Source organism: Apodemus sylvaticus, chromosome 8, assembly GCF_947179515.1.
Source record: "Apodemus sylvaticus chromosome 8, mApoSyl1.1, whole genome shotgun sequence".
Taxonomy (NCBI): domain Eukaryota; kingdom Metazoa; phylum Chordata; class Mammalia; order Rodentia; family Muridae; genus Apodemus; species Apodemus sylvaticus.
Window position 1 is genome coordinate 22702613 of NC_067479.1, and position 27981 is coordinate 22730593.

Consider the following 27981-nt stretch of genomic DNA (forward strand, 5'->3'; position numbering starts at 1 on the left):
GCATGTGGGAACAGATACAAAGTCCCGTAGGCAGACATTATATGAGGAGAGAATCCTTAGAACACACAGCTCCAAACAGAATGTCTCCACCAAATCCCTCCCCTCAGGGATCAGAGAACCTGCAGAAGAGGAGACAGAACGCGTGGAAGAGCCAGAGAAGATGAAATCACCAGAAGGCCTGCTAACTCAGTTGAGCAGGCCTCATACTGACTCACAGACACTGAGGCAGCAAGCCCATGTCTTCACTGGTCCGAACCAGATCCTGTGTGTGTGGTATATACGGACTCAGGAAGCTAACCTGAAGGATACACGTATTTTTCTGGGACCCTGAGTGTGTGAATGAGTGGGTCTCTGATTCTTGTGCCCTTCTCCTTCTTTTGGGTTGTCTTTTCCAGCCTTGATGTGATGGTTGTTTGGGTTTTTAATATTATTATATTTTATTTTGTCATGTTTGACTGTTAACTCCTAGAAGCCCGTTCATTTCAAATGAGAAACAGAAAGGGAGAGGAGACAGAGGGGAGAAGTGGGCAGGGACTGGGACCAGCAGAGGAAAGGAAGACTGTAATCTGGATATACTATATGAGAACAAAGAAAAATCTATTTTCAGCAAAAGGAAAAATATTAGGAGGAGGGGGAAGAAGAGGAAGAGGTGGTGGCGGTGGTGGTGAAGAGACTGATGAGGAAACATGGAAGCTTCAGGGTGCCGAGAACGGTGAGCTGTTTCTCAGCACATACAGGCTCAGGGTTGACTCGTTTGTTTTCAGGAGACATGGGTAGGTTCAAAGACGAATTCACCCCTTCATGTACCCACATAAAAACAGGAGATTATAGTGAGTCCGCTGTAAATATTTAGCAAACAATCTCTGGAATTGAAGCTAACCTAAAGGATACATGTGAGTGAGAGGCTTCCTTCACACCTGAGATATATCAGAAAAACTCCCAGGATCCACTGACTGCTGCCTGACAGCTCAACGACAGTCTTTAAAGTGCCACGGAAAAGAAGAATTATGGTTTGTCATTGTGACGCAACGTGGGATCATCTGGGAAGAGAGTCTCATTGCAGAGCAGAGGCGATTGGCCTGCGGAGGATTATCAGGTGGGAAGATCAGTCCACAGTGGGTGGCATCAATCCCTAGGAAGAGAATCTTGAACTGTTTAGAGAAAGCTAGCTCAGCTCTGGGGTGATTTCTTATGCTCTTCTTGTGACTACGGGTGTCATGTGACCTGTTGTCTAGAGCTCCTGCCTGTGGCTTCCCTGCCATGATGGATTTTTAACCTGGATCTGTGAGCTAAATAAGCCATTTCTCCCCTAACTTGCTTTCGCCAAAATATTTGACCATGGCATTAGGAACGAAACTAGGATAGAAAGGAGTGAGCTGTCACTCACCTTTCAGAATGTCAGATGAATGTGTTAGTGATGACCAAGAACATCCACAGAACACTACAGTGTGTGCTCAAAGTGACTTATGAGTGTGTACAAGGACGACATTCTCTATCACATAGCCCTGCACTTTAGGCATAAGTTCTGGCAAAGTACATGAAAAAGATGGCCGTGGCCAAGCCCTAGCTCAAACACCCATGCACAGGCCGTCCTGCTTGAATAATATATTAAGCAGGAAAGAGCTGAGGCACAACAGTGGGACTTGGTGAGTCCTTCTGTAAATAAATGTTTACTTTCAGGCTGAGAAAAAGCCATTTCTTCCTAACCATCTGGATCTCTCCAAGATCTCTCTCATTCTGCTTGTAATGTTATTTGATGAAATGTTAGAAGTATGCGTTTTCGACTTGGTGTTTGCCTAACCTGCTTGTTTTCTCAGATCTTCATCCTCTGACTCTCTTCCCACCCAATTTGTTCTCATGTTTTACCTGGGTGAAGTCACATGCTCCACACGTGATGACTGTAAACAGCAGGCCATTACAGCCAATCTCCTAAAAACTGCCCAGAGCATGTCAGGTAGGATTGGGATGGCACAGCACTTGAGGCAAGTCCTGACTTTTCTAAGTACTTCTATGTCCTGTTTGCCTGTGACCTTGAGTCAGCCACTTACTTTAACTAATTTTTAATCTTGCTTTTGTAAAATAATACCAAACCCAAACCAAATATTTATAAAAGTCATTTAATTCCACAATAAAATATTTGGAAGGTGAGTGCACAGGTGAGGAGAACTTTCACTTAATATTCTCTATATTGGAGTGGAGCCAGGTGGCTCCACAGCCTTCAGTGCCTGGCCCGCCAGGAAGGAGTGATCTCCCAGAAGTGCTTTCACTCACGTCTAAGCACAGAGGTGAGATCTTCACCTTCTCTCTGGAGGGGAACATCTAGGCCTACACTGGGGGATATGATAAGTGGAGCTGCTGGGACAGAAGTCTTCCTGCTGCCATTTGCACCAGGGAGCCAGGCAGCTAGACGGCCTTCTGTGCACAGACCCTGCCAGAAAAGAGTTGGTCTCCCAGGAGAATGGACACAGGCTTACAGGCCCACAGGAGGGACAAGCTCCAGCCAAAGATTGGAAGACCAACTAATACCAGAGATAACCAGATGGTGAAAGGCAAGTGCAAGAACCCAATCAACAGGCTACTCGGCAACATCAGAACACAGTTCTTCCACCACAGCAAGTCCTGGATACCCCAACACACTGGAAAAGCAAGAGTTGTATTTAAAATCGTATCTTATGATGCTGATAGAGGACTTCAAGAAGGACATAAATAACTCCCTTAAAGAAATACAGGAGAACAGGGGTTAATAGGTAGAAGCCCTTAAAGAGGAAACACAAAAATCCCTTAAAGAATTATAGGAAAACACAAAGAAACAAGTGAAGGAACTGAACAAAACCATCCAGGATCTAAAAATGGAGGTAAAAACAATGAAGAAATGACAAAGGAAGACAACTCTGGAGATAGAAAACCTTGGGAAGAAATCAGGAGGTCATAGATGCAAGCATCACTAACAGAATACAAGAGAAAGAAGAAAGAATCTCAGATGCTGAAGATACCATAGAAAGCACTGACTCTACAGTCAAAGAAAATGCAAAATGCAAAAGATTTGTAACCCAAAACATCCAGGAAATCCAGGACACAATGAGAAGACCAAACCTAAGGATTATAAGTATAGAAGAGGGCAAAGATTTCCAACCTTAAGGACTGAGTAAATAGCTTCAACGATATTATAGAAGAAAACTTCCCTAACCTAAAGAAAGAGATGCCCATGAACATACAAGAAGCCTACAGAACTCCAAACAGACTGGACCAGAAGAGAAAGACCTCCCGTCACATAATAATCAAAACACCAAATGCATTAAACAAAGAAAGAATATTAAAAGCAGTAAGGGGAAAAGGTCAAGTAACTTATAAAGGCAGACCTATCAGAATTACACCAGACTTCTCACTGGAGATGATGAAAGCTAGAAGATCCTGGGCAGACCTCATACAGACCCTAAGGGAACACAAATGCCAGCCCAGACTACTATACCCAGCAAAACTCTCAATCATCATAGATGGAGAAATCAAAATATTCCATGATAAAACCAAATGTATGCAATATCTTTCCACAGATCTAGCCCTACAAAGGATAATAGATGGAAAATACCAACCCAAGGAGGGAAACTACACACTAGAAAAAGCAAGAAAGTAATCTTCCAACAAACACAAAAGAAGATACCCACACAAACATGAAAATAACACCAAAAGTAACAGGAAGCAACAATCACTATATCCTTAACATCAATGGACTCAATTCCCCAATAAAAAGGCATAGACTGACAGAAGTATTTTTCATGTAAATCTTCAATTTTATTAAAAAAATGTTTTTAATTCCTCTTCCAATTAATTTAGTAATGCTTTTATGTCTACCATTTTATCTGTATTATTTTCCATGATAATCTTCAATTTTAACATGTTTTTCTATATATTTCTTCAATTTTATCAGAAATATTTTCCATGTAAATCTTCAATTCTATCAGAAAATGTTTATAATTCTGCTTTTAATCAACTTAGAAATATTTTATGCCTACCATTTTATCTGTATAATTTTCCATGAAATATTATGGCAATTTTAACATCTTTTTCTACATATTTCAATTTTATCAGATATTTTCCATGTAAATCTTCAGTTTTATCATAAAGTGTTAGCTGAGCAGTAGTGGTGCACGCCTGTAATCCCAGCACTTGGGAGGCAGAGGCAGGTGGATTTCTGAGTTCAAGGCCAGCCTGGTCTACAGAGTGAGTTCCAGGACAGCCAGGGCTATACAGAGAAACCCTGTCTCAAATAAATAAATAAATAAATAAATAAATAAATAAATAAATAAATAAATAAATAAATAAAATAAATATAAAATGTTTATAATTCCACTTTCAATCAACTTAGACATATTTTTATGCCTACCATTTTATGTGTAATTTTCCATGATAATCTTCTATTTTAACATGTTATTCTATATTTTTCTACAATTTTATCAGAAATATTTTCCACATTAATCTTCAATTCATCATAAAATGTTTCTATTGCCTTTTTCAATTAATTTAGCAATCTTCTTTATGTCTATCATCTTACTCTCTAATTTTCCATGAAAATTGTCAATTTTAATGTGTTCTTTATATTTTTTCAATTTTGTCAGAACCATTTTCCATTTAAATCTTCAATGTTATCATAAAATATTTTTACTTTTTTCAATAAAAAAAGAAAGAAAGCCGGGCGGTAGTGGCACATGCCTGTAATCCCAGCACTCTGGGAGGCAGAGGCAAGTAGATTTCTGAGTTCAAGGCCAGCCTGGTCTACAGAGTGAGTTCCAGGACAGCCAGGGCTACACAGAGAAACCCTGTCTCAGAAAAAAAAAATCCAAAAAAAACAAAAAAAAAAACCCCAAAACAACAACAACAACAAAAAACCAAAACCAAGTTTTCTGAAATAGAATCAGTTAGAGGACCCAAACTTCTAATGTTAAAACTTTCTACAAGACAGAGCTGCTCTGACACAGAACAGACATCTAACAGAATGGAATCCAAAGCTATGCCATCTGATTCTTGTTGAGATTGACAGAGTCATCTACTAAAGAAAGCAATATTATTTTGTGGTAGTTGACCTCAGTTGCCAACTTGCTTGGCATACAAAAGGTGACAGGTTCTTGCAGATGTATCTGGGATAAGGTTTCCAGAGATGAGCTGAAGGGATGCATCTTCTCCTGAACATAGGCAGCATCATCCTACGGGCTATGGTCCCAGAATGGATATAAAAGGAAAAGGGAGGCAGCCAGCTGAGCTCAGACGTCCCTCCTGCTTCCTGATGCTCTGAGAAGTCGCCCTATCCCCGCTGCCGTTCATTCTTGTCCCCTCCTTCCCCAGCCTGAAAGACTGTAGCTCCTGAACCATGAGCCAAATTAAGGATTTCCTTGCTTAAGTTGTTTCCTGTCAGAGGCTGGTGTCACAGGAAGCAATACCTTTAACAAATGCTGCAGGATAACTGTGCACCCACAGAAAAGCATGAGGTCGAGCTCTCTGCTCACAGGGAATAGTAACACCACAAAAATTCATCGAAGACATTCAAGAGTCAACGCTATAAAATGTAGGGGAAAAATAGACATGATTCTTCACACTGTAGGAAATGATATTTTACATACAACACCAACTACATAGACAAAACAAGAATAACTTGAATCGTATCAAAACAAAAAATTTATGCCACAATGGGTAACCATCAAGACACTAACAGATAATGTATAGGATGGGAGAAATATTTAACTGGCACATCTCTGAAAAGGAATTTATGCCTAAAATACATCTTAAAAGCCACATCTCAATAGCTAAACACACACACACACTCACACACACACTCACACACACACACACAATCTAATTAAAGCATGAATGAAGGAGTTAAATAGACATCTCTTGACTACAGGCAATAAATGGCTAAGGAGGATATCAAAAGATGCTCATCATTAGTTATTAAAAAATTAGTTAAATGGTTTAAAGGCTTAAACCATAAAAAAAAATTCTCTAAATTTGGAAATTTTTTTACCATCAACTGCAGTGAGTTAGTCGACCGCATTCGATTTCTACAATATTTTGCTGGGGAAAATAATCCCAGTATGAAAATCTAGAGTTTCATGTCCCTAAAGCCCAAGTCTGTCCTGCTCTGTGATACTCCTGCTGCAGTATCATTGATAGCATAGTAACTGGACACTTGTAATACAGACCAAGTTGTGAGAAGACAGGGCTATTTTTATGCAGGAGTTGTCAGTTTAGTGGGATGGCTGAGACTCTGCTCCTTCTAGGCTGGAATCTAGGCCCACACCAGCCACCAGCTAGGACCCTGGGTAATGTGTACCTGCTTCTGATTGAGAGAAAGCCACCAGGCTTTTCATCCAGGGAAACCTGGCAATAGTCCAGACCTAGCCATTTCTAGCCAGACAAGTATGTTGTGATTGAAGGTACCTTAGAAAACCAATAATAATAATAATAATAATAATAATAATAAATCACTTCTAGAGGAAGTCTCCATGAAGAGAAAGTTTAGATCAAAGTCAAGAGCCAGAGAGATGACTCAGAGGGATCATACCTGCTGAGTAAGTGTGGGTACCTGACTTCAGATTCCCAGAGCCTCCATAAAGGCCAGACACATTAACGTCAACCTGCAATCCCGGTGTTCCTAGGATGAGCTGGGAGGAGGAGGCAAGAGAATTCTGGGAAGCATATTTTGCCTGGTGTACACAACAGAGACCCTGCCTCAAACATCGTAGATAGACAGCAAGATGCTCACAGACAAGTGCTGGTCTTCCCCGACTTCCACAAGTGTTCTACGGTGTACACATGCTTAGATCACACATGAAATCACACATCATACAAAGAGAAAAAGAAGGACAGCTATGGAGATAGCTCAGTGAGTAAAAACACTCACCACCAAGCCCCACAGCTTGCTCCAACTAAGGACAGCCATAGGAGGAGGCGAGAAACAATTCCTGCAAGTTGCCCTTTGGCACACAGGTACACAGTTCACAGGCACACATGCAGTCCAAGGTTTGACCCCGAGCCAGAAAACCAGTAATAAATATACCTAAAACCTGAAATAAAAGCCAAGTTTGAACATCGGTGTCCAATCAGTAACCATGGGATCAGAGTCACTTCTACGACCAGTTTCTCAGCTACAGGTTCTGTAACAACATGCCCTGCATCTTCTCAAAATAATCCAATTCAGGTAGGGTCCTGAAGAAACTGGTAAGTTTTCAAAAGCAAAAGTGAGAGAGATCATGTTGGAGAGACTTTAGCAGGACCGGAGGCATTAGTATGCCTCTGAAGTGTATGTAAACTGTCCGGTTTCGTTGATTCCTCTGGTAAATATTTGAGCACCTGCTCCATCCAGGTCAACACTCGACTACAGGCTCTGATGAGGGCGGGGCTGTGCCCTCAGTTGCTTAGTAACCCTGACTTCCTCTCAAGCGCTTGAATGGATTGTGTGACTTAATAGGTGAGTGGAACTGTGCTAAGTAAGCTCTGGGAACAAGAGGAGACACGCAGACCACAAACAGGAAAACTGCAGGTGTAGTTGAATGAGATAGATCATTTACTGATGGCTTACAGTAGCTAACCTTTGTGCTAAATCTGGAAGGAGGGCATACGACAATGCCCTTCCCAATTCTGCTGCCCTTAATCTTTGTAATTTATAGCTTGCAAATGGGACAATATAGACTTTGAAATGAGGTTGGGGTGGATTAACCAGTGTGATCAACATCATCAGAAGGGTCCCAGTTGGGGGAAGAAGAAGGAGGAGGAGGAAGAGGAGAAAGAGGAGGAAGAGGAAGAAAAGGAAGAAGAGGAGGAGGAAGAAGAGGAGGAAGAGGAGGAGGAAGAGGAAGAAAGAGAAGGAGGAGGAAGAGAAGGAGAAGAAGAAGAAGAAGAAGAAGAAGAAGAAGAAGAAGAAGAAGAAGAAGAAGAAGAAGAAGAAGAAGCAGCAGCAGCAACCAAGTTCTGTCAGAAATACAAGTATGAGGGGAGGGGAAGGAGGGAGGCAGAGAGGGAGGGAGAATGAGGATTTGGTGATGATCCACTGTTGGCCTTAAAGATGGAAGAACAAGTCCAGCGTGAACAACCTAGACACCCTGGAACAGCAACTGAACAGGTTTCCTGCTTCAGATTCCGAAGACCAGCTGACACCCTGATTTTAGCCCATTTTGGATATTTTATTTCCACAATTGCACAAATATTTTTTCCCTTTTTACTATTTTAAGCCACTACACCTCTGGTATTACAATGGGCTTCACTTCCCTTGTCATGTTTTGGGTTTCCCCAAACCTGTGAACTAGTTAGTATCCCTTTACCAGCTGAGTCTCACAGAGAAAAACAGAAAATAGCTCAGAGAGGGTTATTTTCAGTATTGCTTACATGTAGGAATAATAATACATTGACTGTACTGGGTTAAGTAAAGTAAATAAAACGGATTTTGTTCTCTTTATGTGGGTCTGTGCATGTGAGAGCAGGTGCCCTCCAGTCCTCTGGAGCTGGAATGACGGGCAGTTGTGAGTGGCCCATTGTGGGTGGTAGAAACTGAAGTGTATCCTCCTGACCAAAGAGCAGCCTCTCCAACCCTCGTTTACCTGTGTGTGTGTGTGTGTGTGCCCCTTGTGTCCTCCAGATGAGGTCAGGAGGTCAGAGGGAGCCAGTTCTCCACATTCACCCGGGTTTCCAGAGATAAAATGCAGGTCATCAGATTGGACAGCAGGTGCCTTTGCCAGCTGAGCCTTGTCACCAGCTGAACTTTAACTTTCAGTGTGGTGCTACAAACGTACATTGCACATGCGCCTTGCATAGATTCCTAATGGATAGTGCTCACCAAACTCTTATTCTCAGTAGTTTTTCTCATTCCTCATTTGACTTTTTAAAATAAATTCATTAACTAATACAGAAAAGGTATGATGTAATATTTTGATTAGTGGATTCATTTAAAATGTTCAATTCTTAATTTTATGTGCACTAGCATGTGCCTGCATGTATGTCCATGCTCCACTTTCAAGGGGCCCTCGGCTCTCCTGGGGCTGGGGTTGCGGATGGTCGTGAGCCACCCCGTGGGTGCTGGGATCCTCTGCAAAACACCAAGTGCAAAACACCTCAGAGCAGCTTTCCAGCCCCGTCAGTTCATGTACACGACATTTAATGTTTATTAACATCGGGCTAATCATTCTAACTCCTCAAACATATTTTTTTTTTCTGGTGAAAAACATTAAAACTCCTCTCTTCTAGTTTGTTTAGTGGGGTCTTAAGTGTGTGACAGAACCTGTTCTCATGACTTCATCTTTGTTTGTTTGTTTTTAAATAAGAAGTATCTATTCTGGGCTGGAAAGTCAGTTTAGCAGTTACAGTGCTTGCTGCCTGAGTTCAGTTCCCAGCGCTCAGGAGTGGCTCACACCTGCCTCTAACTCCAGCTCCAGGGAACCCAACGTGCATTCCAGGTGCCAAGGGCACGGCATTCGTGTGCACAACCCTCCCCCCAACACACCTACAACAAAATGAGAATAAAGCTTAAAAATTATTAATAAATTAAAAACAAATACATAAAAGCATTTTAAAGTTTAGCATGTTTTTGCTCGATGTGGTGGCACATTTCTTCAATCTCAGCATCGGGTGGGCAGAGGCTGGTGATCTCAGAGTTCTGAGCCAGCCTGATCTACATAATGAGTTCGAAGCCAGCCAGGACTACAAAATGAAACTCAGTATAAAGAAAAGGGAGGAGGAGGTGGGTAGGAGATGGAAGAGAGAAATTTACTTTGGAGAAATAACAGAGAAAGAGCAGAAGGCACGGGGTATCCAGCTAACCTTAAGATTTTCTGTGAACTTTTCTTATTTTGGGAAAATTCAGTATCTCCAAGTCCAAACTTTTAAAAGACAAGTCTGATAGGTAGCATTGGTAGCATTTAAACGACGCCTTGACTTGCAAAACGCTCCAACAGCGTCGGGGGAGTCTTCGTTAATTAGCCATCTGCTTTTTTCCCTAAGTGTTTCAGAAAAGAAATCTCAGACTTCGGGGTTCTATTTCATAAATGTGGTTTTGGAAAAGTTATGCCTCATTTAAAAAATAGCCTTGGAAATGGAAGTGCAAATATTGTTTTAAGAAACCTTTCGAGGTTGTCACGTTAACTACGTGGATTTATTGTTTTTTTCTGTGTGCAGACGGCAGCTTCCGAGGCACCCTCGGCCGCGCCCTCCTCGCGGAGGTGGGTCGCTGTCAGCTGATGTTTACGTCCGGTAGGGGTGGATCCGCCCCTGCAGACACACCCCCGTCTTCTGCGTTGGTCGCACAGCCCTAAACTTTCCGGTTTTAACCCTGGGGAAGGCCAGCCGCCTCCAGTTAACTCCAACCCGCCCACATCCCCGCTCCTAAACAAACTTCGCCCGGGACAGTCCCGGAGCCTGGAGCCGCCTCGGTGCGCGCGCCCGCGCAGCCCCCTCGGCCGCGCGCCCGCCCCCTCGGGCGGAGACGCGCAGGGGCAAGCGCGCGGCCGCGAGCCCCGGGCGCCATTTTGGATTCTGTAACTGGGCCGCTGCTCACCGAGGGCGTCTCGGGCGGCGACGAGGAGGTGCCGGGGCGAAGGACGCAGACTGCGCGGGACAGAGAAGGGAAGCTTTCCCCCCGGGCAGCCGGAGCCGCAAAGGTGGAGCCGCGTCGGCGCCCGCCACGGGACCAGCGTCTCGGATGCGGGCGGAGCGCGGGGGGCCGCGACGGCGGGAGCGCGGAGACGGGGCCCCGAGAGGCCTCATGTGAGAGCCGCGGGAGCCGCCGCCGCCGCCCGCGCAGCCCGGGGTGGTGTGTGGGGGAAGCCGCCCCCGGCAGCAGGTATGGCGGAGGTTCGGGGCCGCAGCCCGGAGTCGGGCGGGGAGGTCGGCGGCGGCCGGGGGCGCGCGCGCGGGGCGCGACGGGAACGCCCCGCCCGGGCCTCGGTACTTGTCAACAAGGCGTGGCGCGCGCTCGGCGGCCGCGCGTGGCGGGGCTGGGTGACGGGCTCCTCCGAGCCCTCGGCGGCGCCGGTGCTGGCAGCTGGGAAACCCGGGGGCCGGGGCAGGGCGTCGGAACGCGTCTGAGAAAGCCGGGGCCAGGGAAGCGCGCAGGGGAAAACTTGGTGAACTTGGGTGCAGCCGCTTGGGTCGCGCTGCAGACCTCCACCCAGAAGCAGCCCGGTCCGGGCATCTCCGAGCCGCGAGGTGAGAGCGGGCGGCGTTTTGTTGGTGATGGTGCCTATTCTACTTGCCCAGATTTTTTTTTTTTTTTTTTTTTGCTTACACGAAAAGGCTGGTTTCTAAAATGTCCCTGAATCCTTTATAAAAATGTCTGTAACTCTAAAACTCTCACCCACCCCGTGTTATCTGTGTGCGGGCTCCCGGTTATGTCTGTCCGTGTGTCCAGTCCCAGTTAGTCTATTTCCACTGTGCTCTCACCATTCTGGGAGTTAATCTCTCTCATACTGTCCGATTTTTGTTATTTCAGTCAAACAATGTGTGTTAGGTTTCCCTCTATGAAAAGCAAAGCTGAAGGGCATATGCAAATATAATGCCAGAACGGACTTTTAAAGCTTAAGTACAAGTGTTTTTTCTTTTTAATTTTTGCATGTCCAGAAGACGTAAATGTCTAAGACAGTAAGGAAAGTTTGGCTCTTCGTTTCAGTTTAAGGAAATGTTTGATTGGCTCACTAATTCTTGGTGATGCTCAAGTCCGTCATTACTTTGCCTATTGGACACTTGATATGAACACTAGCAAAAGTTCTTGCCACCATAATTTCTTTGGGTTCTTGAAACACTGCAATAAATCAAAACTGCCAGAGCCCAGGTTTTCTGTGCTTAGAAAATCTCATTGATATTTAGTGTCCTGTTTTGATACACCACACTCCTCCTGCTCAGAAAGGGCACTTTCACTTCCACTAGAAGCAGCATAAAACCTTTTGCTGCAAATTAGTCATGTGCTAGTGAATGCTCTGAATTGTTCAGCTTTGTTCAGCAGAGCTTCATTTGTAGATAGTTAAAAACACTGGAAACTTTGAGTTAAAAAGACAAACAAGGAAAAGCAATATTTAAAATGTTATTAGGTATTTATTCACCAATGTTTTTGTTTTTTTTTAACACCCGATAGTACACAGCACATTTTAACATTTGGTCTGTTCATTTTCTAATAGTGATATTAATTTCATAATGCTTATGATAATCCATAGAATTTTTAGCTATTCATAAACTAATAAGTACTAATATATACTTTATTGATCCATGTATTCAGTTTATATTTAGATCAAGTATAATCATATACCTGATCTTCCTTAGTGTTGCTTTTACATTGTCTGATTTCCTCTTCCCAAACTTGAAGGTGGATTGAAATATACTTTATTTCGATAGGACTGTTTTGGAAGGCAGAAGCAGTGGCTCTCTGATTCCCAGGCTGGCCAGGCTCACATAGTGAGCCTGTCTCACATAAAATTGTATAAACTTAGGGTCCTCAAAGTGTCATTTAAGTATTAAGGCTGCCATCCTTGTTTTGGTTTTGAATCTGTGCACTTGACTGTAAAATGAAGTGTTTAATCTTTATGTTCTGGCTTTAGAAGATCTCTCCAGATACAGCAGAACATCCTGGCATAAGGTCTGGAAGATTCTTTCTTGAATCGCTATCTAGAATTCTGAGTAGTTTAGTCTGTCCTTAAAGTTTGAGTCCTAAGTAGCAGACTCTTTGTTCTTTGACCTAAATTGAAATGCTAAAATTAAAGTTAAGCCTTCAGGATAAGTTAAAGTTGGAAAATGGGTCATAATGACACACTTACCCCTAGAAAGACCTTTTTTTTTTTTAATTTAAAAAAATGGCACTTTTGATCATTCTAACTTTTCTCTGAGCACACTTAAAAATCTAGTCATAGATTCATAAATAAGCTTGAATGTTCCATAAAGCCATCTTGTCATCTGTCATTTTGTTTTCTGAATTCTCCTTTTACTCAAGACTATGCCCTTTTGTGTGTGTGTGCAAACAGTCAGATGCAGGAGCACAAAGGAGACAGTTCCTCTTTCAAGGTCTCCTGGACTGACAGTGTAGGGTTGTGCCTCTGCCATCTGCTCCTACTCTCCAGCCCTCAGCCTCAGCCTGCCTTTGCCAGCCTCTGGATGAGGAGGTCTGTACACATGCAGGTCCTTCATACCACAGAGGGACTGGATTCTTACGGCGTGATTTGTCCCAAGTCGTTTGGAGTTGAGCCATTCTTTCGAGTCTTGTTTGGACCAGTGCCTTACTAGAATTGCTCTCTAAACAATCATTGTAGATCCTAGACTAAATGGTAGTGCCAAGGAGTGGTCCAGGTTAGTATAGAGTGTACTGGAAATCGAGTAGCAAATCAAAATATGTCCTTTGGAACTTTGATGACATGAAATAACTCTATACAGTGTAGAAAGAAAAAGCATATTGGGGAAAATAACTGGCGCTCGTGTGACCCCACTGCCCATTGTCAGCTCTGACACATAAGTTAGTGATGCTCTTGCCAGTGTGCATCTCTACACCACTGCTCCTTATTTGAAAGAGAAATTAAATTGTTCTTCGCATTCTGGGGACAATCACTTCTTTGTGTGATGGCTTTCATACTAGGCAGAGAGGTCAAGAACCCTGTATCTAAAGATCACCATTTGGCAAACTGAAGCATCTGACAGTCTTGTAATTTTCCAAAGCCATGGTGGTACTTTGAAGTGTAGCTAGGATTCAGACCGAGAGCGCTTATGCTACTGTTTGTCATGAACATGTCATCTTTCCAAGAAGCAAATGGCATGAAGTGGGTAAGAATATGTAGAAAACCATGGAGGTATCATACAGAAAATTGGCAGGAAAAGCAGTGACAGCAACGTGTTGGGAGAAGAAACCATGCCCCAGCTGAAACAGCAGCGCTCAGGTAGACTGCTGTAGTCAGTCAGTGTTTCTGCTGCAGCAGGCTGAGCTCAGGCCTAAGGTATTTCAGGCCAGGGCTTTACCACTGGGCTGTACTCTGTCCAGGTTTACTTACATTAAGCAGAGGTTGGGTATGCGCAGCAGTAACGCCACATACCACAGCTGTTCAGTGCAGGTCTGTTGACCTCTCATCCTCTGTGGAGGATCATGCGGACCTTCGTCTACTTCAGATTTGACAGAAAAATTGGATACTATCACTGTAGCTCTCCTTTATAGTTGACTACAAGTTTTGAGTTACAAATTCATGGTTGACTTGAGTTATATGTAGTTTTAAATGTAAATGTTTAAAATCACCTAAGTATTCATATCCACCAGCAGTTTTCATTGTATTTTTTTATATTCTCCTTGAATTGTTGGTTGAGGTTTTCGTGCGTATTTCTGTCTAAATCCACACACATTTATCAGTGACAGAAGATGAATTTGATTAAAAGTTAAGTAGGATGGGGAAATGATGGATTGTTTTGACTAGGATGAAACGAGGAGGCCGAGATAGTGACCAGGACTCAGCTGAGGAAGGCACTGCCGAGCAGCCTAAGAGACCCAGGACAACACGCGCGTCCGCACAGCCTTGTGACTGGGGTAACCTTCTGCAGGACATCGTCCTCCACGTTTTTAAGTATTTGCCTCTTCTTGATCGGGCTCACGCTTCACAAGTATGCCGGAATTGGAACCAGGTATTTCACATGCCTGACTTGTGGAGATGTTTTGAATTTGAACTGAATCAGCCAGCTACATCTTACTTGAAAGCTACACATCCAGAGCTGATCAAACAGATTATTAAAAGGCATTCAAATCATCTACAGTATGTCAGCTTCAAGGTAATACCTTAAATCCTTCTGTTAAAAAATAACAGCATTTGTACTGACTTTAATGTCATAACCAATACAACTTTTTATGTCCTTAAAGTATTTAACTTTTCAGCAAAGTGCTTAAAGTTTTAAAATTATTGCATGCTTTAAAAATTCTTTACAAATAGTTTTTGTATTTCCCAGAACTAAAATAGTCCTTTAATTTCTTAATTAAAGCAGCCACTAAGTGAGCCTAAGTAAGTGACTGAAGTTTTAAGTTAATGGTGAATGGTTGGCAACAAATTTAAGGAAAGAGAAATGTACAACAAACATTAGGGCAGTGGGTCTCCACCTGCGGCCAGACTCTTTTGTGTGTGTGTGGGGGGGTCAGTTACTTTTTGAAGTAACAATAAAATAATTTTATGGTTGGGGTCATCACCACATGAGGAACTATACCAAAGTCTCATAGCCTTAGGAGGGATGAGGACCCCTGCGTCAGGGGTGGTTTGGTTTGGGGGTGTTGTTTGTTTTGTTTGTTAGTTTTGGTGGTGGTGTTTTGAGACAGGGTTTCTCTGTGTAGCTCTGGCTGCTCTGGAACTCACTCCGTAGACCAGGCTGGCCTAAAACTCAATTACCTGCCTCTGCCTCCCGCTGCCACCACTGCCAGCAAGGGTTGCTGGCTTTGGTACATTTTTATTTAAAAAACCAACAAAAGCACTGAAGATGATATAGAGACTAATTAGTTTGAGTGTATTTTAGAAGGAAACAGGAGGATTTGTGGAAAAATACAAGAGACCTGTTTGCTTCATTTCGGTGTTACAAGGGACACCTAAGTCTCAAAAGTGATGAGATGGGTGAAGGAAGGTGGGGACATCTTATGATCCAATAGTATTAATCACTGTAGCTTGTGTGAGAACAAAGGTTCCTCACATTTTATTTTAGAGATGATGAAAGAAGTATGGGATGCTTGCTGAATCCTTAACATTCTTTTCTAATAGGATTTCTAAATGATAATTATTGTTAAATGATAAAAATAGGCCTGGTGATTCACTCATGTAACTCTAGGACTTGGGAGTCTGAGGCGAGAGACTTAACAATTTAAGGCCTTCCTGCGCTATATATATATATATATATATATATATATATATATGGCCTTCTCTCTTAAAAATGTTAAACATAAAAACCAGAAAGCTGTTGTAAAGGACAAGGCTTGCCCCCATTTGCCTCTCTGTCCTGTTTGCTAAAGGGGCCAGGGTAAATCTGTACCAAGCAGTGGTCCTGACCTAGAACTTCATGCTAGCTAGATGCTATCCTCCTTGTAAGATAGGAGAGCTTGGTGATAGATGTGGTTGAATAGATTGTGGTCAGAAAAGTACTAGGTCATTAGGAATAGGATTGCTAATCACAGCCAAAGACAAAATAGTTATCAGAATATCACCTGTTAAGACCAGCCTGGGCTACAGAGTGAGTTCAAGGCTAGCCAGAGATACTTAGCATAAAGGACCCTGTTTCAAGAGGAAAATAAAGATGCCTAGTTAATTCTGAGTTTATTTTCTTCACCGGTAACGATTAGTGTAGATGTATCCCAGACATACTTATTAATACAAAGTATTGTTTTGTTTACCTGATATTCCAGTTGGGTATATTATTTGTTTGATAAGGGGTAGGACTCAAATGTTGTGGAACTCTTTACCCTCTTCTGAGGAGGAAACCTGAAGTGTTTTCCCTTTGATTTTGGTCATGTTTGAGTTGCCTTAGAGTATTGTAATGGCAAATGCTATAGAGAGGAGATTGTAAAGATCATTCCTACATATAGTAGGTCAGCTGGGTCCTGGGTGTTCCTTTAGAGTTCTGTGACACGACAGGTGTGTCCAACATATGTAACTCATAAAACCAGTTGTGCTGAAGTTTAACATTTCTTGTTACAGATTTATTTGTGTGAGGAAGTAATTTCTAATTTAGAGAGCAGAGACACGTTGCAGGGGTTATTCTGGCCTCCTGGTAATATTTAAGTGGTCACTATCAGCTGAAAAAAACCTTATAGTCAGATTTATTAGTCTAAAACAGTGCTTTTCAAAGTGTTCAGTAGACTCACCAAGGGCAGTGAGTGTAAAGGCAGACCGGGCTCAGCCCCACTCAGAGTTTCTTAGTTACATGGAGTAGGCATAAGAACTTCAGTGTCTTCACTACCTGGATGATTTTCATGTGATCTGGGAATTTCACTTTGTACAATTGGTACATTAGTTTTACCTGCAATAGTACTTAAGAGCTCCTTTGAGAATTAATAAAACACAAATTAAGAAAAAGAGTAATGGTATTATATTTTAACATTTTTAGTCTAGAGAAAAACTAGTGTTTCCCCTTCCAAGGGTTGGTATTTAGTCATGTTATTTTCTTCAGGAAATATTTCAGCAGGAAATATGTAAGAGCAGCTGCTACTATTTTGGTTCAGATTAGTTAGACACCCTTATTTGACTCTATATTTATCTTTCTATTAAAAACATTAGAGAATTTCAGGTTGTGCGGTTCATCTGAAAATTCTCAACAAATAGATACTGGTTTCTGTTACCCTGAAACAATTCATCATAGACTGTGTTTACATGTATTATTTGACTTAACTAAGTACAAATTATTAGTTAAAGACAATTGATTGATTTTATACAGTTACTTTGAAATAAGTCAAATTAGTTGTCTTTCAGCACCAAATACATACATACATACATACATATGTGTGTGTGTGTATATATATATATGTGTGTATATATATATTATAATGAACACAATCTTGAAAATTAGACTGAGGTTAAGGAGGAGGAATGATTGAAAATCAGTGTCCTTTAAGTGATAGTGCACTGAATTAGTATATTTCTTGCTTTTATAAAATTAAGATACTCAGAGAAATGTGAGTGTATATGTGGATAAGCTGTGTTTTCTTTTAAGGTGGACAGCAGCAAGGAATCAGCTGAAGCAGCTTGTGATATCTTATCGCAGCTCGTGAATTGCTCTCTGAAAACACTCGGGCTCATTTCCACTGCACGGCCAAGCTTTATGGACCTCCCGAAGGTATCTGCGGTCTGTTTACTCCCTTCCTTTGCAGAGGAATCCAGTGAAGGGCAGCGTTGGTAGTGGGCAGTGAGACGGAGAGGGCAGCAAAGCAGTGTGTGCAGTGGACGTCTGGGGGTGGTTTACAGTCTTGATAAATAGCATTTAGAATATGATTTTAAGGAGTTTTTAGTGTGTGTGTGTGTGTGTTTCCCTGTAAGTATGTGCATCTCATGTCTGATGCCTGCAGAGGCCGGAAAAAGGTGTTATATCCCCAGGAACTGGAGTTAGTGGCAGTTGGGAGTGAGCATGTAAGTGCTGGGAAGCAAACCTCAGTCCTCTGCAAGTGCTTCCGTGGCTGGGCATTCCAGCAGCAGTGAAACCAGCTGTCAGGCAGTTCCTCGTTCCTCCTGGGCAGAGACTCGACGGCAGATTGTCTAGTAGAGGAAGTGCTAAAAGAAAGAAGGGAAACTGAGACTAGCCATGTCAGAAAAAGAGAACCCGGGCGCTGCTGCTTTCTAGACTTTCAGATCAGGTGGCCGACAGCACCAGTGCTGGGCAGGGAGAGCTGCTTAGTATGTGAATACTCTGGCTGGCGCGTTCAACAGGACTTTAAGCAAAGTTAAGGTCTATAGAGTTTGGATTATCTACCATTTAATTATTCTTATGAGGATTTAACTAGTGTTTGTGTTAGTCCTAAACGTAAAGAGCAGTCTACCATGCAACTAATCTTGTATGTAAAAAACTTTTTTTTTTGTTACATTTAGTTGGTGTGTGTGTGTGTGTGTGTGTGTGTGTGTGTGTGTGTGTGTGTATGTGTGTGGCAGTCAGGGCAGCTGACAGGAGTCGGTTCTCTTTTTCTGCCTTGTGGGTTCCAGGGTTTGAACTTGATTTGTAAAACTTGGCGGTAATTGCCCTTACCCTACAACTGTTGTCTTTGAAACAGAAAAATTATCAGAATCCCTTCTGAGAAAAGCCAGGAAGCCAGGAAGCTACTCTCTGGTTTGCTGATGCTCAGGAGGTTATCATCCAGTAGTGGTGTGGTGTGTGTGTGTGTGTGTGTGTGTGTGTGTGTGTGTGTGTGTGTGTGTGTGTGTGTTACTGAGAATCTCATCTGTGGCTTTACAAGTGTCCTAACCACTGAACTGCATCTCCAGATCGGCTAATTGCTATTGAAAAAGGATTTTTTGAAAGTATGCCACAAAGTAAAATATGTAGGTTAAAGAAAAAAGCTTCATTTTTACTTTAGGTATATAGTGTTTTTTGCCTACATCTAGGTATATGTACCATATATGTGCCTGATGCCTATGGAGGCCAGAAGCACATTGGATCCCTAGAACTGGAGTTGCAGACAGTTGTGAGCTGCTGTGTGTCTGCTGGGAACTGATCCTGAGTCCTCTGGAAGAGCAGCCGATGTTCTTACCTGATAAGCCGTTTCTCCTGCTCCAAATATGTAGACTCAGCTTCATTTTACTAGAGTGACTCAGGAAATAATATCAAGTGTGAATTGTAACTAGTAGACAGTTGTTCGAATTGAATAGCAGAACCCAATACAATATTTTGAGTTTAAAACCTCTTAGTTTCAGTAATCTTGTACATTTTGAGATAGATTTTTTTCTCATGAGCAAAGAAGAAAAATGGAAAAGAGAATCTGTTTAATGTACCTAAGTCAGTTGTCTCTTAGATCTGGCTGTGCACAGATTTGGACTCTTACTCCTGTTCTAAATTTGGCTGAGGCCAAGTCTTCTGTGGACAGTCCAGAGGATTCCAGTAAACATAGCTGTTGAAGGCATCATGCTAAGAAACTGAGTTTACACAATGTAGGGCCATCTTCTTCAAGCCTAGTGGGAAATGAAACACTCTGATTGTTATCTTTTTTTTTAATCTCCCATTATTTTTAAAATTTGGCTGGGTAATGGTGGCACACCTTTAATTCCAGCACTTGGAAGGCAGAGTCAGGAAGATCTCTGTGAGTTTGAGACCAGCCTAGACTACAGAGAGTTCTAGGACAGTCAGGGCTACATGGAGGAGACCCTGACTTGAAAAAATAACAAATATTTATATAGACCAGACCATTATAAAGTATGTTGAACATAATTTGATTTTTTTATTATCTGGATTCTCATTTTCATATATGCAGTGCTAATTTAAGAACTATTGGTGTAGCTGCCTTAGGTGCTTATTGTCCTTTTTATTGTTTGCTTTTTAGAAAAGATTGAAATAAGATAGTCCTATATTTTGGCTATTCTGAACAGAAGAGAAAATAGAAGAAATGTATGTGACCTACATCAGGACAGAGAGGAAAGAAGTTAGTATATAGTCAGGGGCTCACTAATAAAGAACAATGATCATGGAAGATTCAGTTGTTTGATTTAAAGATGTATGATATTAATGCTTATGCTTCTTAAGCACAATTTTAGAAATCACTTGTTTAGACACAGTGAAGAAGCAGCAAGTGTAGGATTTTGACCAGGGAGGTAGTAGTTCCTTATATTTGGTTGTCTGTTACCATGGCTTCTTCCTCTGATTGATACTGCTGTGGAGACTTCACAAAGGCAGGTAGGCTGAGGGTGACTCTGTAGATGGTGATGAAACTTGGTCTTTCTTTTCTTCCCTGAATAATTCGCCCATCTCTGTTCTGATTCAGAGCTGTGTGCTTTAAATATGCTGTAATTCTTGTTTCTGTAGAATTCCCTTTATCAGATCTGTGTTTAGTAGATTATAAGTAAAATACATTAAAATCAAGACTTAAAAATTTTTTTAAAGATTCAATGTTTTAATTTGGGATTTTTCAATGGATTCTGGTTGTTTTAAAGTCTTTGTATGTGCTTCCATGGTCCATTTGAGTTACAGCTCTGAGTTGACTGACATAATCTTGATGGTTGTCCAGTAGTTTCTGGGTTGGTGCTCTTTCTTATGTGACACAGTGTCCATGACATTAGCTTCCAGATATTGTGAGGTGTGTGAGACTCAGTCTGGGTTAAGGGTTCCTCTTTGATCTCTGAAGTTGCTGGGATTTAGGAGTATTCTCAGTTTTTTGAAGTGACCCTTTCTTCCACAGGTACAAAGGCTTTTTCTCAGAGATGGAAATTGCTCTCCTCTTTAACTGTACTTTGGTGACCTCATGCAGGGGTGCTGCCTTTTAACAGTTATAAAATTCTTTAGGGTGCAGACAGACATGCATGGTAAGGAAACCTTGTAACATGTTATTTCTGAAGAACTGAAACAGTGTTTTAATCTTTTGTCTTTCAGTCTCACTTTATCTCTGCACTGACAGTTGTGTTTGTAAACTCCAAATCCCTATCCTCACTAAAGATAGACGACACCCCAGTAGATGACCCATCCCTTAAAGTCCTAGTGGCCAACAACAGTGACACACTCAAGCTGCTAAAAATGAGCAGCTGTCCTCATGTTTCTCCAGCAGGTATGTCATGTTTTTACCAGACATATTTTAGTAACTATATTGTTTCTCAAGTTAAGAAATTTGTTTATTTAATAGTTCTGCAAATGAACTTGTAAATGAATTAGCAAAACAATTTCTTCTTCAAAAAATTTCAGTGTTCTAACGACAGTAGCGTAATATCTGCAGTAGTCTAGCCTAGACTGACTTTCATCCTATTGTCTAGTCATTTTCTGTGGCAGATTGAGCATCGCATCTGTTTGAAAATGGATAAATAACATAAGAAGAGAGGAAGGTTTATTAGCTAGCTGTGGGGGCAGAGTGTTTGACGGTTTAAGGATGGATAAGTATCTCTTGGCTCCATTTGAAAGTCCTAGTCCTGTGGTTGGGAAGGTCCGCTACAGGACCATGCTTCATGGATCTTCTGCAGCTTTGAAGGCTAGGTGAAGTGGAGCCAAGATCAGGCCTCAGGGAAAGTTGCACAGCCTCCTAAAGCAGCACTAAGAGCTGTGACCAAATGTTCGAGCATGAGTTTATGGAGACATTTCACATCCAAACCACAAGTGATGCTGTGAGCTCTGCTTGACCTTGGTGAGATAAAATAGAATTCTGCTAACATTAATTGAGTTGTAGGTGTCTTGGGTCAGAACAGTGACAAAGTTACTTCTTACATAGAGGTGTGCTTAAGTATGGTTGCCTTTTTGAGAGAGAATGCTCTTTAAAACTTAAATTGCAGAAATAACATTGCAAGAGGTCTTTCCAACTACTTTATGTAGAATTTTCTAAGTGTTAGTACATTGAACAGATTGAGGTTTTTTAAATTACCAGTGATTTGTACTGAAAAGTATAAATGCGTCCTCATACTCGTGCGATGGCTCATTGCTGACTCCTCCACTGTTGAAATCCCTCCGTCTTCAGCTGTGTTGTCCAGCAGTTTGTTAGTGCTTGTTTGTTTGATTTTCTTAGTATCACAAAGGATTGGAATTCCCTGAAATGGTGTCTACATCATGATCACTGAATCTTAGAACATCTTCATTACTTGCCTGTCATGCCACCCAGTCTAAGCAGCCACTGAACTCCTTGCTTGTTCTCGCAGACCGCCCACAGAAGGAGGGTGTGGTTCTGGGACGAGCTAGGCACACTGCCTGCCATGTCACCTGTGCCTCTGCCTCTGCCTCTTCTGCATAGTCACTGAAAGGATTGCAGACTAGAAGTGGAGAAGACACCTTGGCAGTTATTTTCTATCTGACCTTAATCACATTTTATTGTCTGCTGTGAGTAAGATCTGTCTTCCTCAGGTTCATAGAGTACAAGGTCCTTTGTCCCTAACCTCCACCCATCTGTGCGCCCTTCACTCTCATGTCCTAGGAGCTGTGACTTGTTTTGACCTCCAGTCAGCACTGTGCCTTGTGAAATAGTCTGTACATTTTTTTAACCTGCTCATCAATGTATCATCATCATAAAACTTTTATGGAAAAAGAATTTATGAGCCAGGTGTGGTGGTACATACCTTTAATCTCAGCACTTGGGGGGCAGAGGCAGGTGGATCTGAGAGTTTGAGGACAGCCTTGTCTACAGAGGAAGTTCCAGGACAGCCAGGGTGAGATTATACAGAGAAACCCTGCCTCAAACAAAGAGAGAGAGAGAGAGAGAGAGAGAGAGAGAGAGAGAGAATGAGAGAATATGTGTGTACTATCTAATTCACAATTCGTGTGACAATTTATTGACTTTTAGTGTGCTGATAAAATAGCGCCTACATCATCACTCTGAATCTTCATTATGACAAAAGGAAGCATGCCTGCCACACTGCCCAGTTCTAAGCAACCACTATTGCATTTTCTGTCCCTGTAATTTGTCTGTATTGGGTAGTTCCTACACATGGAATTGTGTTCTCTCTGTGTGTGTGTGTGTGTGTGTGTGTGTGTGTCTGGTTTCTGCTACTTAGCTTGTTTTCAAGGTTGCTGGTGCTGTATGAGCCATTAGCATTTCATTCCTTCTTGTTGCTGTGTAAAAGCCGTTTGTCTACCTGGTCATCGGTTGCTGGATATCTGGGTTGCTTTTTACCTTTCGAGTATAACAGATAGTGCTTGTGTGGAAATCCATGTAGTTGTGTGGACATACGGTCCTCTTGGTGTCTAGCTAATGTTGGGGTTGCCAGGTCGCACAGTGGCTCTTCACTCACGGGAGCTGTGCTGCACGCCACACACTGGCTCCGGGAGAGTCAGGTTACCAGAGCAACAGGAAGTGGCAAATCATGAAACAAAGACGGGCTCCGGGAGTTCCAAAGGAAGATGTTAGGGAGGATTTTCCAGAACAAAACTGAGTAAACTCAAACGTAGAATGAGGGTAAGAGAAGTGCCCTGGCATATCCCTCCATCGTCACTAATGCTTCTTATCTTTCTCATCCTACCCACCCCAGCTAGTGTGGACTAGTGTATCATTGTGGTTTTGATTTGCACGCACACAGCCCATTGCAGCCTCACTGTCACCCTTGCAGGGCCTCTGCCACTCTTGGAACTCACTGGATAAGCCAGGTTATCTGTCAACCCATGGTGAGCCTCCTGCCTCAGCTTCCCAATTTCCAGGATTACAGGCATGCACCATCATCCCTAGATGCATTTTCTTCATGATTTTGTCGCTGTTTTGGGCAGGGTCTCAGTATGTAGCCCTGGCTGGCCTTGAGCTCTCTGTGGCCTCCCTCCCTCTGCTTCCTGAGTGCTGGGATCTGTGGCATGTGCTCTCGTGCTGTTTGATGATTTTTTTCCCATGTCTTAATGGACATTTGTCTATTTTCTTTGGAGAAATACCAATTTGGATTTTTGCCTATATTTTTCCTGCTGCTCATTTTTAAAATTGTTTGTCTTTTATTTATTGGTTTGTGTTTGTCACTGTGCGGTTATCTATGTAATGCCTATAACTGGTGCATTAGCCTGTACTTACATCTGCTTATCAGATCTATAGTTTTGTGAGGCAGAGTTTTAGGTAGGTCTCAGGTGGCCTCTGGGATTAGTGTCTGTCAGTCTGGACTCTATCAGGAAGCCCCAGGGAACCATCACTTCCACTGTCTGTCATATGGGGGTGAGTTTGTGTTGGTGAGGTGCATGTGCCAGCATCTCTTTTCTCTCTCAGGTTTGTGTGTGTGGGGGGGTGGCTGTTAGGGTCTCTTGCTTAGTTTTCTATTTTGACGATTTTTATGTTTGAAAAAATAACTTATCTAATACTTGCTTAACTTAAAGCTAGCAGTTAGCATCTTAAGTCCCATTTGTGCTCTGACTCTGACTTCCTTTTCCTCAACTAGAGAAGAGTAAACTTGAGTCTAAAACAGCTCATGTGCTTAGATTAGAACTGATTTATCATCTAAGGCGAGTTGTGTCATACCATAATACAGTGATAGGCGTGGTATCCCTTGCCATATCCACAGACAGTGGAATGTAAGATCTTTGGGGGAAGAGGGCATTTTGAGAGTTATGATGGTGGCAGCTCCTTTAGTAGTTTCTTTTGTTCACATCTTTAAAATTTTCTGAATATTTTCTCTTTGTATTAAGATTTTTGATGTTGCAGAGATGTGGTTAATTAGGTTATTTTACATGGCTAGGGCATATTTCAAAGTATGTATGCATCTAGAATAGAAATGTGTTGTGGCTAATTAACACACTCTTATTCAATTTTGTCTGAGTCTTATTTTGTGGGTCACTTTGTCTCTTTTCTGATTATATTGCCTGTTTTTGTCCATTCCTGTAAATTTTGCTTTATTGGTGTCTTGCTTTAAATAATATTTATATGCATGAACTCAGAGTCTCCTTTTATATTCTAGCTTTGCCATCTTTAGATAACATAACTTTAGTTTTTTCAAAGCCTGTTTTTAATGATGGTTCTTAAATGCTTTAACCTCCCTTGTAGCCCACCAGGGTTAGTAGGAAAGAAAGGATAACAGAGGAAGTGGAGCTGTTTAGAAAGGTTCTTTGGAGCAACTCCTGACTGTGTTGTCTGGAAGTCAGCAGTTCAGTTCACAGGTCGGCAGGCAGCGAGCGGCAGCTCCATCCACTCGCAAAGACTTCATGGGCTCAGCAGCAGTCCAGCTGGGTGGAGTCGGGTTAGTTCAGGAGGAGTTGTCGGCTGTGCCTCTCCCAGGAAAGTGAAGATGAGCAGAGACACAGACTCACAAGCACAGCACAGCTAGCTGTACAACAACCACGTTCTGTCAGTGTCACCCTCCAAACAGCCGCGTCCTCCACGCTCTGGCCTCTGCACGTGCATCCAATCAGCTGGAGTTCTTGGACGCAGCAGTAAACGTCAGCCCACCACTAGAAGTTTGTTGGTGTGTTTCTCTTTGGAGTCCCGACAAATGTAGCTCAAGTATGCAATGTAAGGCGGATCAGTACATGCATGATTTTAGCAAAGGATCCTTCACGTGTCCCTTCACGTGCTTGCTTCTCTCTCCTCTGTCTGCTTCAGTGAAACATTCCTTCACACGTCTGCCTGAGCCTTTCACCCCGTGTCCACTTTAATGAAAATTCCTTCACATGTTTGCCCCAGTAAAACACCAACTGACTTTCCGAAAAACTCTTAAGTTCCCACTTCAGAGTTGTCTCTATTTGAACTAGAAATACTATTTATATTTAGCTCCTTAGATTTTGAGTATTTGTGGTAGACGTATTTAATGCCTAGCATAGCTTGTGAAATATATAGTAATGAAAATGTGTGTTCTGTTAGCCCTGCTCCTTTCTAAATTATAAGAAATGGATTGAGTGGTCTGTTTGTTGGCTAGTTTGGACACTTCTGGGGCAGAATTTTCCTATAAAGGTACTTTGAAGATCAAATATTGATCTTTGGTAAAGTCATCTGTTACTGTGATAATAGTTTGGACAAGCATGTCTTGAGGTTGGGAGCGTTTAAGAAATTGTTTTTCTTAGAGCTCAAAGATCTTAACATCTTTGCTAATCTAGTGCCTTTGATTCATTTAAGAGTGATAATTTCACATATTCCACAAATTTGATAAGCTTATTTCATACTGATAGTAAACTATAACCGTTTGATAGAACTTTTCTTACTTTGTAAATATTTTGTTTCATTTATATGGTTCTATCTGATCCCTTCTTTATATTATAATTACATTTTGAATTTCAGAAACTATCCTCTAGTCTCTGTTCTAGTTAAACACAAATTTTTTCTAAATCTGTGAGTTTAGGGGAATTTTTTTTTTTTTTTTTATGATGTGGCATCTGGCACTCCAAAAGACTGAGTTTGAAGCCAACCTTGGGCTACAGAGTGAGTTCTGGAGAGGGAAAAACAGAGTGACACCATAAATTTCTAGGATAAATCTTACTTTGTTATAGCTTATTTTGAAAATGACAGTTATAATTTTCTTGAGTTATAAATGAGCAACAAGAATATCAAATTTGTTTTATAAGATAAATAGTATAAATGAGTCTAACAATCACAACTGAATTTTAAAAATTGCATTAATTGGTGAAAGGGAAATGTGGCTGTTTTCTAGGATATGCACTTGATGAAACAGTTGAACAGATAAGTTTTACTGTGATTTATGAATAATTGTTTTTGTTTGTTTTCCCCAGGGATTCTGTGTGTGGCTGATCAGTGTCATGGCCTCCGAGAACTGGCCCTGAACTACCACTTGCTAAGTGACGAGTTGTTGCTCGCACTGTCTTCAGAAAAGCACGTTCGCTTAGAACATTTGCGCATTGATGTCGTCAGTGAGAACCCCGGACAGACACACTTCCACACTATTCAGAAGAGCAGCTGGGATGCCTTCATCAAACACTCACCCAAAGTCAACCTAGTGATGTATTTCTTTTTATATGAAGAGGAATTTGACCCCTTCTTTCGTTATGAAATACCTGCTACTCATCTTTACTTTGGGAGATCAGTCAGCAAAGATGTGCTTGGCCGTGTGGGCATGACCTGCCCAAGACTGGTGGAACTGGTGGTGTGTGCCAATGGCTTGCGGCCCCTTGATGAAGAGTTAATTCGCATTGCAGAACGTTGCAAAAATTTGTCAGCTATTGGGCTGGGGGAATGTGAAGTCTCATGTAGTGCCTTTGTTGAGTTTGTGAAGATGTGTGGGGGCCGCTTGTCTCAGTTATCCATTATGGAAGAAGTGTTGATTCCTGACCAAAAGTATAGTTTGGAGCAGATTCATTGGGAAGTGTCTAAGCATCTCGGCAGGGTGTGGTTTCCAGACATGATGCCTACCTGGTGAGGGACTGCGGGACTCGCATGCTGGCTGGGCAGCACCTCCATTTAGAAACGTGTTCTGATGGAAGTTTATCTGCTCTAGAGCTGATGCAATGCTACTGTTTTGTGGCACAGAAATTTGATATCTTCGGTGAGCATATATAATGAATGATGTTTGTCGGAAGACCTACAGTTTGGTTCAGATAACTCCTTTTTTTGTAGCCTAATAGCAATCAAATGTTTAAAATTTAAAATGTGGTTTCATATTTGAAAGTAATATCCAATTATGAAAATGAGATAATTCATAGTCTAAAGGAAACAACCTGTAATTGTAATATCTCAGAAGTGTACTAATAGATTTTCTGAAATGTTCTCTATGCATTTTTTAAAAAAATGTAAACTTAACATTTTAGGGTCTTCAGTTATATATACACCTGTTATAAGGTGTTTAATATAGCTCAGGAAAGTGAGCATTTTGTGAGAGAAATGTATGATAGTGCTCATAAGACGCTGGTTGAATGTTTTCAAACGTTATGAAGCTGTTTTAAAAATAAAGATATAAATATCACAGTACTTAGAACACTGATAAATGTTGCAGTGGTTATTAAGGA

General features: G+C 41.8%; 1 protein-coding gene across 4 annotated transcripts; it reads left to right on the forward strand.

Moving 5' to 3' along the window:
• The first annotated feature begins 10349 nt into the window (after positions 1–10349).
• Fbxl3 (F-box and leucine rich repeat protein 3) lies at positions 10350–27946 on the forward strand. 4 transcript variants are annotated; one of them, XM_052190768.1, is made up of 5 exons: positions 10350–10819; positions 14415–14763; positions 17674–17796; positions 21028–21199; positions 26752–27946. In XM_052190768.1, exons 2-5 carry the CDS (start codon positions 14416–14418, stop codon positions 27393–27395), a joined length of 1287 nt encoding a protein of 428 aa, XP_052046728.1. In that variant the 5' UTR covers positions 10350–10819; position 14415; the 3' UTR covers positions 27396–27946. The 4 variants fall into 4 exon arrangements, with proteins under 4 accessions (XP_052046728.1, XP_052046727.1, XP_052046729.1 ...); XM_052190767.1 differs by having other exon boundaries at positions 10549–10637; XM_052190769.1 differs by lacking the exon at positions 10350–10819 and adding an exon at positions 10997–11184 and having other exon boundaries at positions 14415–14619.
• Positions 27947–27981: the final 35 nt, after the last annotated feature.